The 17,922-nt window shown below is 40.6% G+C and overlaps 1 protein-coding gene across 9 annotated transcripts in view; it reads left to right on the top strand.

Moving 5' to 3' along the window:
• Positions 1-17,922, top strand: part of NFIA (nuclear factor I A) — a 386,822-nt gene that overhangs the window by 254,064 nt on the left and 114,836 nt on the right. For all 9 annotated transcript variants that reach the window (XM_001157327.8, XM_063801256.1, XM_009459072.5 and 6 more), the window contains one exon: positions 744-818. In XM_001157327.8, the coding sequence (XP_001157327.1) occupies positions 744-818 (75 nt within the window). The remainder of the gene's footprint in view (positions 1-743; positions 819-17,922) is intronic.

The following is a 17,922-nucleotide window of genomic DNA, read 5'->3' as shown; positions in this document are numbered from 1 at the left end:
TAAATGAGTAGTTGGTGATCGACATAATACCAGGTGTCTTAAAGGGAATTAATTGCATCCAGCAAAAATGAAGCAGAAACAAAGTTCGAAGATTAATCACTTTTTGAACCATTGATTTATTATCTTTTCTCAAAAAAATCAACAGACACAAAAAAAAATTTGGGGTGTATAAATAATCTGAATTTTTATTTGTGCTCAAAAGAATTTGTTTTCCTGTTTTGTGAGTTGGGGCTTGCTTTTTCTATTTTGACTTTTTAAAAATTCACCCTGTGGTGCCTCTAGAAAAGAACACCTTTAAATCTTGTTTGAGTTAAATGAATAGATAACTAATTCCAATCAAATGTTTCTTTAGAGAATAATGTTTAAAAAACTATGATGGAATGCAGCTCTCCTAGTGATTCTTAGATATGCTGTTTTTATCCCAATTGTTAAGGTCTTAGAGGTCACCCAAGGTAACTATTTATTGTAAATTGTCTTTTGTTTCATATTTCCGGTTGAATTTTTTTTAACCATTTCAAAAATCAGCTAGTTGTTGTACCATAGCTTTGCACAACCTTGAAATTCAAACCAAAAATCTATCTGCTTAGCTAAATGACTGTGCCCTCCCACATAAACCCCAAGGAGAGCAGAGAATGAGATTAGGCACCACATGTGTTAATCATAATGAAACTAATATTTAAAGCTCTGTTGTCAAATGTCTTGTATTTATGACACTTTGTTTTCTTTTGTTTTTGTTTCCCCAGGACATTTGGGCTTCCAGGACAGTTTTGTCACATCAGGTGTTTTTAGTGTCACTGAGCTAGTAAGAGTGTCACAGAGTAAGTATAATTTTGCTTTGATTTGGTACAGATTTGCCTTGGTTTGTGCTTACTTTCTGCCTAGGACTCCTAGAGACCAAAAAAAGCTTTCAGAATCTCCTTTTCATTCACCCATTGGAAGAATTTTGACACACAGTTTGTTTGACAACCAAGAATTTAAATCAGGAAAAATTAAATATTATTTTGATGTGAGGCATAAAAGAAAGACCAAAATCCTGAGGGTCTCATATATTCTGAGGCTTCCCTGATTTCTAAGAAATTCTGCATTTTAAAAGAATTTGTTTTTGACCTTTACAAAATGCTAATGCCCTCAGTATGAGTGACACAGGCTGGGATGATCATTACCAGTTTGTCAATAATCACTAACAGTGAATGAAGAGTACCTGTCACCATCTTGCTCCATTGATCAAAGGCCCATTCAATTGATTGTAGTTTTGTTATGACATAATCTAGCATGCATGCACACACACACACACACACATACACACACATACACACACACACACAGTTGCCTTCCCTTAGGAATCTCTTTTTCCTTATTTAAAAGCACAAATACAATGATTATGATGTTCCAGGTCCCAGTAAGAAGAAGGAAAAATAAATACCAAATATTAAAATTTTATTTTGTTTTACTCCTCCAACTACTTCAAAATACCACTTGTAGGTAGGTAAAATTTACATGGTTAAAATTGGTTTTGAGCAGCATCAGCCCTTTGTGGAATGAGCTGGAGTAAAAAGAAACATTTTCATTTCAGGTTCATACCCCCCATTCACTGTGTTACAGGCTTGCAAGATTGACTGAGTAAGCCGGTCCATCTCAGGACATGACGTCAGGTCAAACAAGTCAAGCCATCCTGGTCCCAAAATCCTGGATTTTGTCTGTTCTTATTTCAGCCACTCATAGGCTAGGAGAGTCTTGAGAGCACAGAATGTGATATATAGTGTGGGAACAGGGGAGAATCTAATGACTACTGTTCATTTACTGTCTGCCAGGCACTGTCGTAGGCCTTAGTGTAAGGTACATAAGTTAATCCTTGCAATAAGCTTTTCAGACAAGAAATTACCCCATTTTTAAAGATGAGTTAAATTGAGGGTCTATATAAGTTATTTATCCAAAGTCAAACAGTGAGGCCAGGCACAGTGGCTCACGCTTGTAATCCCAGCACTTTGAGAGGCCGAGGCAGGTGGATCACTTGAGGTCGGGAGTTTGAGACCAGCCTGGCCAACATGGTGAAACCCCGTCTTGACTAAAAATACAAAAAGATTAGCTGGGTGTGGTGGTGCATGCCTATGGCCCCAGCTACTCAGGAGGCTGAGGCAGGACAATTGCTCGAACCCGGAGGGTGGAGGTTGCAGTGAGCTGAGATCACACCACTGCACTCCAGCCTGGGCGACAGAGTGAGACTCCGTCTCAAAAAACAAACCAACAAAAAATTCAAATAGCGGATAAATCGTTAAGCTAAGTCTCTATAATGCCAGTATCCGTACTCTTAGACTGGCCCAAAGGAACTTGAAGAGATCCATAGCATGAGACTAGACAGGGAAACAGTGGGAAGGTAACTGTCGGGGTTAGAATTGTGGGAGTCAAGGACTCCCAGGTTGATGCTGAGGTATTCCAGTGTAGAAGAGTTGGAAGCCTAAGAAATGAGACATTAGGAGCAGCAGGTCGTAACTTGGAAGAGAGAGTTGCTGCCATGGTATTGAAGCATACTTAAAGTACCAACCGGTTAAGTAGACACTACATTGCCTTGTTAAGCTGGAGAGGATATGCTGCCCTAGTTATAGCACAGCTGATTAGGCAGTTATTTGCCATAGACAAATAACAGTGCATCTGTATATATCTTTTTTTTTTAACTTCTTAGGACTTTTGAACACAATAAATATCTCACATTTTCTTGTAATTTTAATAATAACCGTAATATGGGGAGTATTTGTATATATATATATATCAGACTATACCAGTCATAGTAGCATTATAGGAAAATACATTCATTGAGCCCTCACTGGGATCTAAAACATAGCCTTAAAGAGTGAAATGAAAATCCTTTTAAGTGTAAGATTGGAGCACTAGCCATTTTATTCTGCCCTGGATGCTGCAATTCTTACATTTAGTCCTCATTACTATCAGCGTTCCTAGGCCTGGGGGTTGTATGAGAAGGCCCACACAGTACAGAATCACCCCCAGCCTCTCCTCCTCCTTCCACTCCCTGTCTTTCCTTTTAAGGTCTTATATCCCAAAGCTTATCAGTTCCAAGTTTGAGTAGAACTCTGGTCAGTCTAAGATAGCTTGGCTGCCAAATGAATTCTAAACCTGCCTTCAAGACTGCCAGAGATTATGGCTGAACAGGGATTGAGTTTGCAGAGGGACCTGGACTTGTTTCCTGTCCCTGCTTAGGGGGTTGCTTAGCCAGTGCCTGGCATCATGAACATCCTTTGGCTCTCAAATGCTTTTTGATTCTGCACACTGCTGTGTAATCGCTCTGGGACTCACTCACACATGGCCTCGTGCTGACGGAAACTGTTTGGCAAGAGTGGGTCTGGGCTGTGTCAGCTCGATCATGGCTTCAGGCCAAACTAGTCGACTGTAGTCAGGAGACCCCTTTTTCTTAGAGATAATCTAGGTTTGTCGGGGTATATTTCACAAGATTACCTTGGCTGCCTGGGTAAGGATCCCCAGCTCAGGTTTCGTCACCTACACACCCTCCTGAAAGGCTTAACACTAAAGCCGCATGCTGGAGTTGAAATCCCTCAGCATTGCCTTGCAAGGCTGCCCTCCTCCTTGTTCCCCCATGTGGGAAAAGAGAAGCACCCGTTTCAGAACTATGGTGGATGCTTTTTGCAGATGAGTGGACCTGGGGTGCATTCTGTATCCTCGAATAGAAATAAGCTAACTGGCCGGGCGCGGTGGCTCATGCCTGTAATCCCAGCACTTTGGGAGGCCAAGGCGGGTGGATCACCTGAGGTTGGGAGTTTGAGACCAGCCTGGCCAACATGGAGAAACCCCATCTCTACTAAAAATACAAAATTAGCCAGGTGTGGTGTCGGGTGCCTGTAATCCCTCCTACTCGGGAGGCTGAGGTAGGAGAATCGCTTGAACCCGGGAGACGGAGGTTGCAGTGAGCTGAGATCGTGCCATTGCACTCCAGGCTGGGTGACAAGGGCGAGACTCCATCTCAAAAAAAAAAAAAAGAAATAAGCTAACTGGCACAAAAGGTGATTAAACACATGATGTTAGCCCTGTTAGGAGTGTGATGTCATATAATATAAAAAATTAGAGTAGCTAGCATTTATCAAGCATATACCATGTACCAGGCATTGTGCTGGGTACTTTGTAAGCATTATCTCATTCAATCCTCCCATGGTTGGTGTTACTGTCCCTTTTTATAGATGGAGTCTGTGATGCTCCAAGAGGTTAAGCAACTTGCTCTTTTTCCTTTATTCTACTCAGCTAGCTGAGTGCCTACCTTTTCATCAAAACCTCTCCTATAATTGCATTATAGAACTAAATAGAATCCAAGGATTCTGTGCTTTTATTGAATAATCAGTTCTTGTTGATTTGATATACTTTTAGCTTATTAATTTGTGCATTAAAAAAGGTTAAAATTATTTTCATGTAAACCAAAGCAAGTAAGATACTTAATTAATTTTTTTTCCTGGATTTGTTTTTAGGTGTGAGTTTGTTTTTAATTAACAGACTTTATTCTTTTTTAGGGCAGTTTTTTAGGTTTACAGTTTTAGGTTAACAGAAAGTACAGAAGTCCCGTATACCCCTCCTCCAAAACAGTTTCCCCTATTGTTAACATCGTTTGTTAGTGTGGTACATTTGTTAAAATTCATGAGCCAGTATTGACGCATAATTAATAATTAAAGTCCACAGTTTACCTTAGGGTTCACTCTTGTACATTCTGTGGGTTTTGACAAATACATAGTGACGGGTAGCTACTATTATGGTATCATATGGAATAGTTTTACTGCCCTAAATATCTCCTGTTCTCCACCTATTCATTACCTCCCACTCCCCACCACTGATCTTTTTACTCTCTCCATAGTTATGCCTTTCACTTAGATGTTTTTAATGGTCTCAGTGTCCTACAATCTCTGACTATTTTGCAGATTTCTTCTTAACCTTCTGTTATCTATCCCAGCCCTATCCAGTCCCCTGCAATTATACCTAATTATGACTACTTACATGGGCTGAAAATTTCACAATCATTAATGATGGCTTAGGTTGAGATTTTTCTCCCTTTCTGGATCTTTAGTATTCGATTTTTAAATTTGCTAATACAAATATTTACTTTCACTAGGTTTCCAGTTAGTTTTTGTTTTTCATTTTCTTCCTTTTAAATGTAAGAGAGGAAGGAGGTGCTATTTCAGTATTTCCTCATGTGGATTCACTGAAATAACTATGTGCTAAGTGTGTTGTTTTTAATAGCGTTACTACCAAGGTGGCAATGGCAGAGAAACTCAGGAGAAAGCTGCTGGCTTAGCCTCACAAATTCAGAGGTGAGGGATTAGGCAACAAGGATGCTTGCCATTGAATTATACTGATCAGATATATGAACCTGTTGGAATCAGGGACTCCTGCTGGCCAACTGAAGCTGCAACCTTCCGTGAACTCGCCTTTCCTCCTTGCCTCCTGCCCACCACCTTTTAATTTTTTTTTTTCATTATCATCTAAAGTCCATGAAAGGCAAGAATGGAAAGTTCTGCTTCCATGGCAAAGAAGATACTGTAGCATAAAAATCTATATTTGTTCTCTTGCTAGTTTTTCCCCCATGTGGTAGGACCATCTGAAAGTAGCTCAATTATTTATTGCCTTGTTCCAGGGGAGGAGGAAAATACAGACCACTAGATGCTGTGCCAGAGAGAGAGAGAGAAGTATTCTCTGCTTTGGGGAAGGGGGTTTTACAAGTGTTAACAATGTGGTTCAGAATCACTAAAGTTGTTTTAGCATAATACTATGAGGAAAGAGACAAGAACCATCTGTTGAAATGGCTCTTACATGATGCTGCATTTTCAAACAAAGCCTTCTCAAGGCATTTTTAGATTGGTCTCTTTCCCTTGAAGTTGCTACAAAGAGAGCCCACTCTACTAGCTGCTAAATGATGCTGCTTAGATAGCTCTCTCTGTCAGCACCCACTCTTTTGTTTATTTTGCGCTAGTGTTTTCCTCAAAGTATGAGTGCTAAGACCGTCAAATATCACTCCTGGTATGAACCCAGAAAGTTCTCCTGAAAAATCCACTACTTCTGCCCATTTCCTTCCAAATTGCTGACTCTATTTTACTTGAAGTTGGTGGAGTGACTTCGAAACCCTAACTACTTCACTGGGAAAGAGGAAAACCGCAAATACACACAGGCCATTGTGACTCTGGCCTGGTGGGCTCTAATTTTCTAGCGGCGGTTTGTACACCCAAGCCGGCTGCAAGGGTTAAGTAAACTTCGTGGCTAAGGATGACTTCATGGCCCCGGAATTTTGAAAAGCCAGGATTCTCAGTACACTGTGGCCAGCCTTAGAGTCTTTGGGTGTGAAAACCACTCTCAGTTACCCAGACTGATTTTTGGTTCCTGTTGCAGTGCTGCAGAATCTATTAAAATCCGGCAGCTGAATTGTCCTGGCTCTGCCACAAAGCTCAGCTGCCGGGTCCACTACAGGATTCCTGAGTTGTTTGTCAATGGAGAGTGGGAGTGAATGGAACCAGGCATATGCCTCAGCCTGGCATGAGGTGGCACCCTAGTGGCTGTTTTCTGCCTTAGAAATGTGCGCTCTTTCTATATTTTCACACAGGAATTGTCATTAACATCCAAATTGCAGTTCATTTCTAAAGTTCTTTTTGAAGTCTCTGGGTCCTTGTTACGTTTTCAAGTACCCATATTCAGATGCTTAGATTTTCAGGCTAGTAATTTAGTAAGAACTATTGGCAATATTCTAACCTGACATGGTGGAACTTCTAAGACAGAATGAACTCGGCTACAAGGCACAACAAGAAAACGAAACTCTTGGGTAGGAACAAGCCCAAACTTGAAAATACAAAATGTTCTTGCACAGAAGGACTAATGAGGAAATGGGTGTAGGATAAGAAATTCCAGACGTCCAGTCATTTGGGGTGCCATTTAAACATTCGCAGTACTTTAGATCTTAATTAAAGTGGGATAGATTTAAAACTTTCTTTCTAAACTAGTGGCCCGTTGGTTTTCCTGTGTTTAAGTAACACGATAGCTGTGATCATTGCATGGAAATTAATTTTAAAAATAGCTTATATTCTTAAGCAAGATCTTCTTTCAAAAGAAACCATTTGGGCTCGAGCATTAAAGGAAGAAACAAAAAGAATATAATAAAAAATAGATTGCAGCCCCAGCATGAACAGTTGCCGTGACCTTGCCTTTTGTTTGCCATTACACAATTCAATGGCAGTCTACTCAAACTATGTGCTCGATCAATATCCTATTAAAGCAGCACAAAAAGTCTCCATAAACTTAGTGGTTAGCTATGTTTATAAATGGAACTCGGCATAATTAGATGGTCAATAGCAGGCTCTACTAGTAATTTTAAAATGAACGTCACACATTTTATATCTGTAGAAGTCAATGGCACCTCTTCTAGAGTGAAGGTAGAGTGTGGAGCAGACAAAAGAGTGGGTGGCCCTTTAAAAAAAATCATAATGTCTATTTCCAAATGTAGTTTTTAAAGAAAATCTAAGTTATGGAAGAGAAAATTCTGATTGGCCCCTATATATTTTTATTTTGCCTATCTGAACCACCTTCTTCTGAATATATTATGACTTTGCAAATGTTACATTTTCTAGTTTTAATCAACCCCTCATAGAGAGGTAAAATAATAAATATTGCCATACTCGTAGGAAGAAGAATAACAGTCTGGCTGGCTTAATTCAGCCAGCTTCCTCTACTATAATTCAATAAATTTTCAAAATAAATATTGAAATTGAATTAGTTCAGGAGGATGTTTTGTTGTATGATTTTTTCCTTTTAATTTTCTTGACATGTTTGGGGTGAATATTTGGGTAGTAAAGCTGGCAGCAGGTGCAATGGACTGGCAGTAATAGAAATTGTCGTCAAACTACGCTTTCTTCTGAATCCTAGCTCGCAGTATGGGTGGCCAAGCTTGATTTTTTCCTATCCTACCCTCCTCACCTAATGAAGCCATGTAAGGTGAGAGTATCCCCACCCTTAGACTGACTCTGTCCTCAGCTGACTCAGCCCTATGAATTAAAAGGTGCATATACCTTGTGTTCGATATGTGCCCTGGCAGTTGTCATGGACCACTGAGCTGTTGAAATTAGAACTATGGCAGGAATACGCTTATGACATTAGTGTATCCTTCAGTCACTGCTCTGCATGAAGGTCGAGTCCTTTCTCTTACATGCATACTCCTACAATCTTCCTGGTTAGAGCTGGCAGTGAGAGTTCTCATGGTAGAATTTGAGGCCCTTTTGATCTCTGTTCTCAGCTGAAGCTTCTGATAAATTTACCAGACTATGAATACTCTTATTATAAAGATTTGAACTGGGGAGAAGCACAACATACCCCTTGATGTACACACTAATGTGTTGTCATGGTCTCTATTCGTATGTTCATCTATTTCTAGGTCATTCATCAGTTATGCTTTCTATGTGTCAAGTATAAAACCTATATTCAAGACGGCAGCATGATATTGTAAAACAGTACAGGATATAGAGTTGGGGAATTGAGCTTTGCAACTTATCAACTCTATAGCTTTGGGCGATATTTAACCCCTCTTGGCTGTGTTTTCTTCTAGGTTACAATCATTTATTCATTGAGCAAATGTTTATGAAGTCCTAACTGTGTGCTGAGTCTAAGTCCAAGTACTGGAAATAGGAATACCTCTCAGGAGCGTAATGAGGGTTAACAGATAGTCTAGTGTCTGCCACATAGTAGATGCTCAACAATGATAACCACCACGATTATTGAACAGAGCCTCAGCCCCTGATCTTTCTTCACTGTGTGCTCAGAGCCAATCTTGGAGCTGACCACTATCAGTAAATTTATTGAAAATGCATGTGTGTGTGCGTGTATAAATTAAGAAGGGCCAATTTTAGAATTCATGTTCTAACAACCAATTTATTAGAAGAGCCACTCTAGTGACCCTTACGGAGTTAGTAATTCCAGTAGAGTAAGAGCATGCCAATATTAGACCTCATTCCTCTGTTTTGAGCATTGTTTTTCCTCAAATTTTCAGAAGATTCTTTCCTCAAATTTTCAGCCAGAGCCTGTGTTTCTGCATTGTTCTAGAAATTGTTCTCCTAGGATATCTCGTGGATAGCAGAATGTTTTAAAATTCTCAATCTAACACTGACACATTAACAACTTTTTAAGTGGCAAACCACACCTGGGTTATCTGTACCAGCATTCTTTTTTTTTTTTTTTTTTTTTTTGAGATGGAGTCTCGCTCTGTCACCCAGGCTGGAGTGCAGTGGCGTGATCTCGGCTCACTGCAAGCTCCACCTTCCGGGTTCACACCATTCTCCTGCCTCCGCCTGCCGAGTAGCTGGGACTACAGGCGTCCACCACCGCGCCTGGCTAATTTTTTGTATTTTTAGTAGAGACGGGGTTTCACCGTGGTCTCGATCTCCTGACCTCGTGATCCGCCCGCCTCCGCCTCCCAAAGTGCTGGGATTACAGGCGTGAGCCACCGCGCCTGGCCCGTGTACCAGCATTCTTAAAAGTAGTACTTAGTTTTACAGTATTTTAAAATTTTGCTTTCACTCATATTATGAGCAAAAATTCCCTATGAATGGCAGAAGCATGCTACAGGTCATTACTGACAATGTGGTTTGTTTGGGTTTTCTTGAGACAGAGTCTCACTCTGTTGTCCAGGCTGGAGTGTGGTGATACAATCATGGCTCCCTGCAACCTCCACCTCCCAGGCCCCGGGGATCCTCCCACCTCAGCCTTCCCAGTAGCCGGGACCACAGGCACGCGTTGCCACATCCAACTAATGTTTGCATTTTTTGCAGAAGTAGGGTTTTGTCATGTTGCCCAGGCTCGTCTCGAACTCCTGGGCTCAAGAGATCTGCCTGCCTTGGCCTCCCAAAGTGCCTGGATTACAGGCATGAGCCAGTGTGCCCAGCTAATAATGTGCTTTTTAATAAACCTTTATTTATGCACTCAGAAGCCTCAACTTTTTAATGGTGGATATTCATATCCAGTAGTAACACTGAAAAACTAGAAGGGGTTTTTGTGACCTCCAAAGCTTGGGAGAAATCCTATATTACCCTGCAGTAGGGCCACAAATATTATTGAGATTTGGCTGGAGTACATCATCATCGCTAACTCTTGCCGAGTAGAAGGGCTGTTGGTAGTGACCATCTTAGCATGTCTAGAATGGGGCTGGTGGAGTCCACATTCAGCAAAACCACACATAGGTCAAATACTGGAACTGAACTAATCCAGTGTGTGGTTAATATGAGTACATGTTAATACCCAGGATTTTTCACTAGGTGGAGGAGAAAAAAAATGAAAGTTATTGGTGGAAATATTGAAAACTATTTTTTTTTTGTCAACAGCTGAATTAGTCAGTTGTTGGGATGGGACTCTGTTGATACAGTTTGGTTTCCTAATAGCTAATGGTCAAGTAGTCCCAGTGCACTATTGGTTGTGGGGCCTATGTTTAGCTTAGCCCTTCCCTGGTTTATAGATCACTGTGGCAAAAAGACCTCTTAGGCCATCAAATCCCATCCCTGTCAGAGAAGACTTAATCCCATGACTGAGGCTGTATCAGATACTAAACAGGTACCACATTTGACCTCAACCAAAAGCTAAGACATGATGATACTCTAAAATGCAGAAAATCAATTTCAGCCCCCAAAGCAGAAGGCACTAATGCAGATCAGTCAGCATTGCTAACCCCTCTGTGGACTGCTCTGTTAGACCAAGTGGCAGGGCCCTTCATCCAATGGAACTCTTGCTGACGCTTATAAAGTTTAAGACCTGCAAAAGCAGAGGCGAGAAGGAGAATGATGAGATAGAAGTTTTGCCACATAAGTGTAGGCGATAATTATTCTTCTATTTAAACGTGTTGAATTTATCTCCTTCATAACTGATGACAAAGGAAAGACAGCAGCACTATAAATGTGAATTTCACTCCTGTTTCTTTGAACAGATATCTAGGAAATATCTACATTCAAGCCCTTCTTCTGTCACTTACTTAGTTGCATGATCTTGACCATGTTACTTAACTCTCAGCGTAGTTTCTCATTTCTAAATGAGAATAATATAAATACATATTCCATAGGGATAATGCAAAGATTAAATGAGATAATTCAGGTAAAATACCTAGCACATTGCCTGGCATGTAATAAATGCTCAATAAATATTAGCTCTTAGCTATTTTTCATTAACAAGCTCGTGTAATTTTAGTTCAACTCAGTAAACATTTGGTGCATATGTAATATATGAAGCACCCTGCACTGTGTACTGAGGAGAATACAAAAATAAGTAGGAGACAGCTTTTCCTCTACAGAGTATATATTTAAGTTTCTTGAGATCTAAGACTGAGCTTATTTTATGGCAATAAAAAGCCTGAATACACTTAATTTACAAATTAAACTCACAGTAATTATCTGTCAAAGATAAACTATCTTCCTGATTTGGAGGGGGGTGGGAAAATGTATCGGTTAATTTTTCCTATTTTAATGAAACAGAAACATTTTTTGAAAAATAAAAATTCCTCTATTCACCTCCCTTTTCTCCTTCTGCCACCATGTATATATTCCTTAACATGTGTCCACAAGACAGGGATGTGTGAAAATAGGGCTCTGTCTGTGTTAGCGGATGCCTTTCATGGGGTTAAAAAATATTCTACTGGCTTTTGGCACCTAATAGTACATTTCATAAAAAGCATTGCTTAAATCTTTTAATAGCAGGCAAGTTCATTTTCACATAGAGGGAAATCCTTGTTTTAGTTCATTGCCTTTTTTTAATGTTCCTGTTTGGAAAACCATACTCTTAGCCTGCATTTGGTCAGACCTTTTAGAAAGGAAAAGTGGAAAACAGGAGATCAGCACAGGGTTTACAGACCAGAAATCTGCTTGGCAAAGGAGTTGCTGAAGACTGTGGCGTAGAAGCTGCAGAGAAAGTACCTTTATGATTGATTTCCATTCAAGTCAGACTGACTGCAGTGTGGTCATTTTTCTAACCCATAACTGCTCACACTGCAGCAGTCTGCTATCTGCAGGGTGTCTGAATTATAGCAGTCTATGTTCGTGTTACCTCTTACACAAATTACTTACACTGGTTTCTTTTTCCATGCAAATTCATCAGTTTTACAGCCTCTCGTAGCCACAGTCAGGAAACTCTGGCAGAGAGCACAAATTGATAAAATGAGTTAATTTTTACTATACTTATTTTTTTTCTTTCTAAAAGCCCTTTCTCATAGGCAGTGTTCAGGAAGCATATTACGGTAAAAGGGAGATAACAAAGGAGTTGAATTTTCTTGCCATAAATTACTTTCCAAGTTAATTCCCTTTAACGATGATTCCAGATTTGCTTGAGTTTTCATAGCATTGTGCGTTTTACAACTGTGCCTTTGATAGAAAGAAGAACAAGTATTTTCCCATGTTCAGTCCCTTTGTGCCAGTGACATGAACTTTCTTACAAGATCTTTGCCACTGGAATGCAAAACAACACTAAATTGTGCTGGGTCCATAGAACTGTGTGCTGCTATTGGACTTCCCCCCCCCCCCCCCCCCCGGTCTTAAAGTACAAGTTCCCAAAGTCTCACTGAGTGTTTTAGATCATGTAATCAGAAGAAAAATATCTCTCCATTTTTTCATATTTGTAAGTTGGAAATTGAGTTGGGTTACTTATTGCCATTCTTTTATATTCCTCGGTGGCCATACAGATTTGAAGAAGGGACAATAATGGTCAGTCTCTGAAATGTAAGCCCCACAAGGGCAGGGGTTTTCTATATCTTGTCCATTGATGTTTCTCAACATCTGGAATGATGCCTGGCTCACTAAAAGTGCTCCATAAATATTGTTGAATTCCATTGAATACAGCCTCTCTGAGGATATGTACTATTAACCATAGGCTGGACAAACTAGTCATTTCATTAATGCTCCCTGCTGACTTCCGTTGAACAAGTTGGAAACTTAGCACACTGTAATCTCTCAGGCAGAGTAGCTCAAAAATTTGTATAGAAATTTTTTCCATCATCCTCTCTTTCCAACAATGCAAGCCTGAGCAGCTTGTCTCTGGTGGATGGCAGAAGTTCAATAACCACAACCTTATCCAACTACTAATGTGTACAGAAGAGCAGGTCATTAAGAGGGTTGGCTACTAAAATAACCCCTTTCTTCCAGTAGCCTACATTACTATAATGATTCCTTAATAGCAAACCATTTATTAAGAAATGACACAAAGACTACATTCTACTTATGACAGGAAAGAGGCAGGGGTAGAGGATGAATGACTTGGAAGTAATATTTGAAGAGACAATTTCCAAAAGTTAACCTTTTGAGAAAAACTCCTCGATAGAGCAAAATACTTCAGATTCGTTAATTACAATACTACTTAAGAAAATTGAGGAGCCTTCCACACAATTTATATGTATTTATAGAATTCTGAGTTTCATTTGGTATTGTTTAAAGTTTAGAGGGGGCAAATAGGGAGGGTAATTATTCACTCTTCTTAATTCAAAGCATATTTATTGATGATCAACTGTGTACACAAAACTGGTCAAAGGGAGCTCTAGGACCTGTAGGATTAAAGTCATGTGTATTACCTCTGACTTCATGACCTGGAAGAGTTATTTAACCTCTTTGTGCCTCAGTTCCTTCCTGGTGGTATGGTGAGGATCAGGATTCCCCAGTGCTCGGGCTGCAGACTAGTACCAGTCAGTGGCCTGTTAGGAACCGGACTGCACAGCAGGAGGGGAGTGGCGGGTGAGTGAGCATTGCTCCCTGAACTCTGCCTCCTGTCAGATCAGTGGTAGCATTAGATTCTCCTAGGAACGCAAACCCTATTGTGAACTGCACGTGCGAAGGACCTGGGTTGCAGCCTCCTTATGAGAGTCTAATGCCTGATGATCTGAGGGGGAACAGTTTCACTCCGAAATCACCCCCCTACTCTGATTCATGGCAAAATTGTTTTCTATGAAACTGGTCTCTGGTGCCAAAAAGGTTGGGGACTTCTAGTGAGGAGTAAGTGGGATGATGTGCTTAAAACACTTAGCCCAACTTCTGGTTCATAAATGGTGCCTAATAAATCGTGATGGTGATGGTGGCAGCAGTGGTTAGTGGTGGCAGTTCATTTTTGCCATAATTATTATTAGAATTACGAGGCCCAAAGAGTTTCAGTGACTTAATCAAGTAAACAGGTGGTGATTGGCAGGATTGGGAATCTAGACAATCTCTCCCCGTCCTAGACTAGCATTTTTTATGCCCCATGATATCTCTTTATAACCTTCAAAATGCATCTCAACCTAGATAGGGAGAAAATGTTACATATGAGACAAAGCATGATAAAGCCCAGAGTCAATTACAAATGGAGCAAAACTGGATTTCACAATAAATGGAACAGAAAGGCAGTGCTGTGCTTGGTCCAGTCCTACCTAACGTCTCCACGTTTGATTGGCAGCGGCTGCATCGTTTTTATAGCACACCAGAAGGCAGTTAGTCTTTAACCTCAAAAACCCAATGTGATAACCTGGGCAGGCCAGAATTTATGTGACATTGGACCAATCATTTAACCCTCCACAACTTTTATTAGTTTCTTAATTTTCAAAAGAAGGACTTAATGCCATTATTAGTTAAAAAGTATACTGTGTTACATATATCTTACTGATATTTTATATTTGTTAGAAGAATATGATCATTTATTTATGCCCTTTCAAGTGCACAATTGGGAACAGGTCTTTGAGACCTGTTTGCTCTCCTGGAGGAGGTGTCAAATTTCCATTGTAAAAATTCTATTTTCTTTCCCAGCAGCAGAGTCTTGGCCTCCATTCCCTTCTGCTGGGACACTTGCATCAATCTTCTGATTTCCCCACCTCCAGAATCTTAGCCCCCTTCCATGCATTCTGAATATGGTTGCTGTCTTAGTCTGTTCTCATGCTGCTATGAAGAAATACCCGAGACTGGGTGAATTGTAAAGAAAAGAGGTTTAATTGACTCACAGTTCTACATGGCTGGGAAAGTCTCGGGAAACTTATAATCATGGCAGAAGGCACCTCTTCACAGGGCAGCAGGAGAGAGAATCGGTCCCCAGCAAAGGGGGAAGCCCCTTATAAAACCGTCAGATCTCGTGGGAACTTACTCACTATCACGAGAACAGCATGGGGGAAACTGCCCCCAAGATTCAGTTATCTCCACCTGGTCCCACCCTTGACATGTGGAAATTACAATTCAAGGTGAGATTTGGGTGGGGACACAGAGCCAAACCATATCAGTTGCCTTATGATTGTTCCCAGGTCCACAGTGATCTTATCACTTCCCTATTCAGAAACTGTCCTGGATCCCACATTTTATTTTATTTTATTTTATTTTTTTGAGATGGAGTCTTGCTGTGTCGCCCAGGCTAGAGTGCAGTGGCACGATCTGGGCTCACTGCAAGCTCCGCCTCCTGGGTTCACACCATTCTCCTGCCTCAGCCTCCCGAGTAGCTGGGACTACAGGCGCCCACCACCACGCCCGGCTAATTTTCTGTATTTTTAGCAGAGACGGAGTTTCACCGTGTTAGCCAGGATGGTCTCGATCTCCTGACCTCATGATCCGCCTGCCTCAGCCTCCCAAAGTGCTGGGATTACAGTCGTGAGCCACCGTGCCCGGCCCACTTTGCTTCTTATCTCCAAACTTATGCACATACTTTGTCCTTTGCCAAGAAAGCCTCTCCTGTGTCCTGTGCCTCTTTAAATCTGAGCTGTCCTCGAAGGCTCAGCTTAAGTGCCCACTCTTCCTGGAATCAAACCTTTTTCTGATCTCACAAGCCAATGGGATCTATGACTCCTTTGAACTTTCCTAGCACATTCTTTGCATTTTTCCTATGAAATTTAGCATGTTCGGCATTGCATTAGATATTCAGGTATTATTTTAGTATTCCACTTAGGTTGTAAACCTTTTGGGGACAGAGACACTGTGTATCTTTTTATCATTTCAAGTTTAAGACAAATACTATATGTGGGAGTCAGTGTGGCGCAGTAAGAAAAGCCCAGGTTTTGAGGTCAATATCCTTACATTTTAACCCTGACTCTCTCTTTTTGTCTTTTTGTAATCGAGGACAAGTTATTTAATCTCACTTCAAGGCTTCGTTCTCCTCATCTAGCAAATGCACTTTGAGGTTTGAGAATGAAATTAAGTACAGTAAGTACAGTGCTTATCAAAACATGGCATCATGGGTGCTCCAAAAAGCCTGCCTAAAGCCCACCTCTTCAGTTCTTCATGACCTGCCAAAAGCTCTTTCTGTTCTCCAGATTAGAGGTACTGAGAATACCCAACCCAATGTAAGGATACTTTGATAGGGACTGCTCCCCTCAAGTGTGAAGCTTTCTTTTTGGCTGTGACAGTGTCACTGAGTCAGAATCCAACCCAATAAGCCAACTGTCCATGTGATTCATACCCAGGCAGTTGCAGGGGGATGTTCCTTTATAAAGACTCTTGAAGAAGGCAGAGTTTGGGTCTGTGAATTACTAGGATTATTTAACTCAGGTTGTGAAACCCATTCTCATTTCAGAAACTTAGTGATGTTTTAAAATTCAAGACACACATAACCAGTTTGCCAAGCTCTCAAGTTACTCATCAGAAGTCTGATAGACACTTTCGGGAAGTGCCAGGCCACCTGGTGCCATTTGCCACATTACAATTCCAGTGTACTTAAGTGGTTCACAGGAAGTATATATATGACCAAGCTAAGCCCGTTTATGTGGGCTTAATTATTTTTTAACGTCTGGAAGGTGGGCACACCATGTTTACACAGGCTTTTCTTTTTCTTCCCCTATTCTGGCTCTCTTGACATTTAAAAAAGATAAGGCAAAAGACATTTTTCTAGGATAGATAAAGTATTAAATATAAGTGCAGCTGGATGTTCACCACGAGCTAGGAGGCCTCTTCTTCTCTCTGTCTGATCAAGTCCCTCACATTCACACTTTGCTCTGTGTTCCTCTCCTTCCAAGAGCGAGGGAGTGAGAGCCAGACAGTGTCCGCCATGCTCAGGAATGAAACGGCTTCTCCACCCAGTTGAGGCCTCATCTCCCTTCTGACATTTGTGAAAAACATCTAAATCCAGACCTATGACACTGATCAGCCTTATAACTCTTCTTTGGTTAATGAGAGGTGTGAATCTCTAATCTCCAGGAAGGCACAAAGCATTAAGTACCTACTGTATGTCAGCTTGCTGGGAGTGAGGATGAGTGATCTAGGCTCATATTTGAGTAATCTCCCCCACCCTTCCTCCATAGCCTATTTCATACATAAAAATTACCTAATAAAAGAGGAAATTATGCAAATAAATTTAATATAAAAAGCAAATTAGGGAATGACTATCAGAATTATTAATTAGAACCCTGTTTACACTTATTGTCAAGCCTCACCATTTTTTTTAAACGAAAGGCCCTTAGAGCCTGTTACTGAGAGATGTGTTTGAATTTCAGAAAGTAGATGTGAATTTCAGTCTTCCATTTTTTTTAGCAGTGACTGTTTTTGTATATTGACAGTTGTGATTAAGGTTTATTCATTGGTATTAATCAAATAACTAAGTATTTATTCTTAGAAATTGTTTTATTTCCTCATACCGTCCCTCGATTCCATAGTTCCATTATGGCACCTCAATTCACCTGGTTTCCCAAGTGCTAATCCTGGGAGTTATCCCATACTCCCCTGTTCCCATTATTATGATAGTCAAGAAGTCTGCATGTCTTCTTTTTATTTATTTATTTTCCAAGATTTTTATTCGAGATGGGTTCTCACTCCGTTGCCCAGGCTGGAATTGTAGTGACATGATCATAGTTAACTGCAGCCGCAAACTCCTGGGCTCAAGTGATCCTCCCATCTCAGCCTCCTAAGTAGCTGGGACTACAGGCACGTGTCACTACACCTAGCTAATTTAATTTTTAAAAAATGTTTTTTTTTTCTG

The sequence above is a fragment of the Pan troglodytes genome, chromosome 1 (assembly GCF_028858775.2).
Source record: "Pan troglodytes isolate AG18354 chromosome 1, NHGRI_mPanTro3-v2.0_pri, whole genome shotgun sequence".
In the NCBI taxonomy this organism is placed as follows: domain Eukaryota; kingdom Metazoa; phylum Chordata; class Mammalia; order Primates; family Hominidae; genus Pan; species Pan troglodytes.
Note: the sequence above shows the minus strand (reverse complement) of the source record. Positions and strands in the feature narration are given on the sequence as shown.